This window comes from Gastrolobium bilobum, unplaced genomic scaffold, assembly GCF_033153095.1.
Source record: "Gastrolobium bilobum isolate Gb01-03AN ecotype WA unplaced genomic scaffold, APGP_CSIRO_Gbil_v1 utg60503, whole genome shotgun sequence".
Taxonomy (NCBI): domain Eukaryota; kingdom Viridiplantae; phylum Streptophyta; class Magnoliopsida; order Fabales; family Fabaceae; genus Gastrolobium; species Gastrolobium bilobum.
The window spans coordinates 181,142-182,423 of NW_026896511.1; the positions used below are offsets into that span (position 1 = coordinate 181,142).

Sequence of the window (1,282 nt, forward strand, 5' to 3'; positions counted from 1 at the left end):
TGAAAAATAAAAGTTAAAAATTAAAACACAAAATAAAAACAACTCATACATGTTCTTTAAATTTTATTCTAAAAATTAAAAAATAGTTATAAATTTTAGAATTACTTTTTTTATTAAAAAACAGGCCTTATTGAACAATTTTTTTTAATTTTGTTTTGAAAATCAAAAAACTATTTTCGAATACAATAATCAAAGAGGTCCTATAATTTTAAGTTTTGCTCTGTCTATCCCTCCCACAAAAGTTATTATTCACTTTGGAAACCAAAGTGACTTTCGGTCCATTTTGTTGGTTATATGCCAAACAAGTTGGAAACTTTACAGCTGATGCGCAAAGCTTCATCGTGCAAGGCTCCGCTGTATTTGATATAACCAATCGAATTGTGAAAAATGGTACTCAACATTCTTGAGATGGATAAATAAAAATAATATCCAAATTTATATTTAACAAAATCAATATATACATTAGTTCATAGTATGAAATAAAAAGAAATACATCTGCTAATAAAGACTAAAAGACTCCTGTCTGCAACTGCAAGAAGTGAAAAACAGGTGACTACACTAAATGTAAAAAAGTAGCATACGAAAACCATTGCTTATTATATATAAAGTAGCATACGAAAAACCATTGCTTATTACAAAAAGTAGCATACGAAAACCAGCTATGAATCTCATGGTTTTTGCTTCTGTGTGTAGATATAGTCCGTGTGAGCTACAAGTGTTCTTCTCATCAAGCATTCTTCTTCACCAATGCCTTCACAATTTTCCTCTTCCAAAACCTTCAAGCACATAAGAGTATAAGATTCATAATTGTACAATACAATATAGAATATGTGATGTAATTGCCGTAGTTATGCAAAGAATAAGATATGATATGTATTAAACTTAAACTAACTCACCCCATGTTGAGTTTTGCTTGAAATGACAGGGGAAGAAGCAGGGTCACGTCTTCCAGCATATGTGAAGGTTAAGAAGAGGAAGAAGAAGAGGAGTGCCAAGCAAAGGGTGGCACTGAACTTAGACGACATTTTCATTCTCTGCTTTCTAAAACTGCCTACTGCTAATTACTATGCGGCTGCGGCACACCTACAATACAATTGGACTCTTAGGATCAATTTATATAGACAGTGTGGAGTTATAAAGGGCATGAATGGAACTTTATTTTTTGGATTCTTTTTTTTTTTTTTTTTTTTTTTTATGGAAACTTTTTGGATTCTTAATAGTAAATTACAGAAGACAAAGGATGTATAAAAAAAGTCTTCCTAAAAATCAATCTATAACAGCG

General features: G+C 30.8%; 1 protein-coding gene across 1 annotated transcript; it reads right to left on the minus strand.

Moving 5' to 3' along the window:
- Positions 1–432: 432 nt before the first annotated feature.
- Positions 433–1,060, minus strand: LOC133300162 (phytosulfokines 3-like). Its single transcript, XM_061499664.1, has 2 exons — positions 897–1,060; positions 433–776 (listed from the first exon to the last, which is right to left on the minus strand). Exons 1-2 carry the CDS (start codon positions 1,029–1,031, stop codon positions 669–671), a joined length of 243 nt encoding a protein of 80 aa, XP_061355648.1. The 5' UTR covers positions 1,032–1,060; the 3' UTR covers positions 433–668.
- Positions 1,061–1,282: the final 222 nt, after the last annotated feature.

What these genes read in the sequence shown, in the direction of transcription:
- LOC133300162 (XM_061499664.1), bottom strand. Translation starts at nt 1,031, where the DNA reads ATGAAAATGTCGTCTAAGTTCAGTGCCACCCTTTGCTTGGCACTCCTC. An exon ending in CAAGCAAAACTCAACATGGG is followed by an intron (nt 777 to 896) that starts GTGAGTTAGTTT and finishes ATGTGCTTGAAG; the next exon opens with GTTTTGGAAGAGGAAAATTG.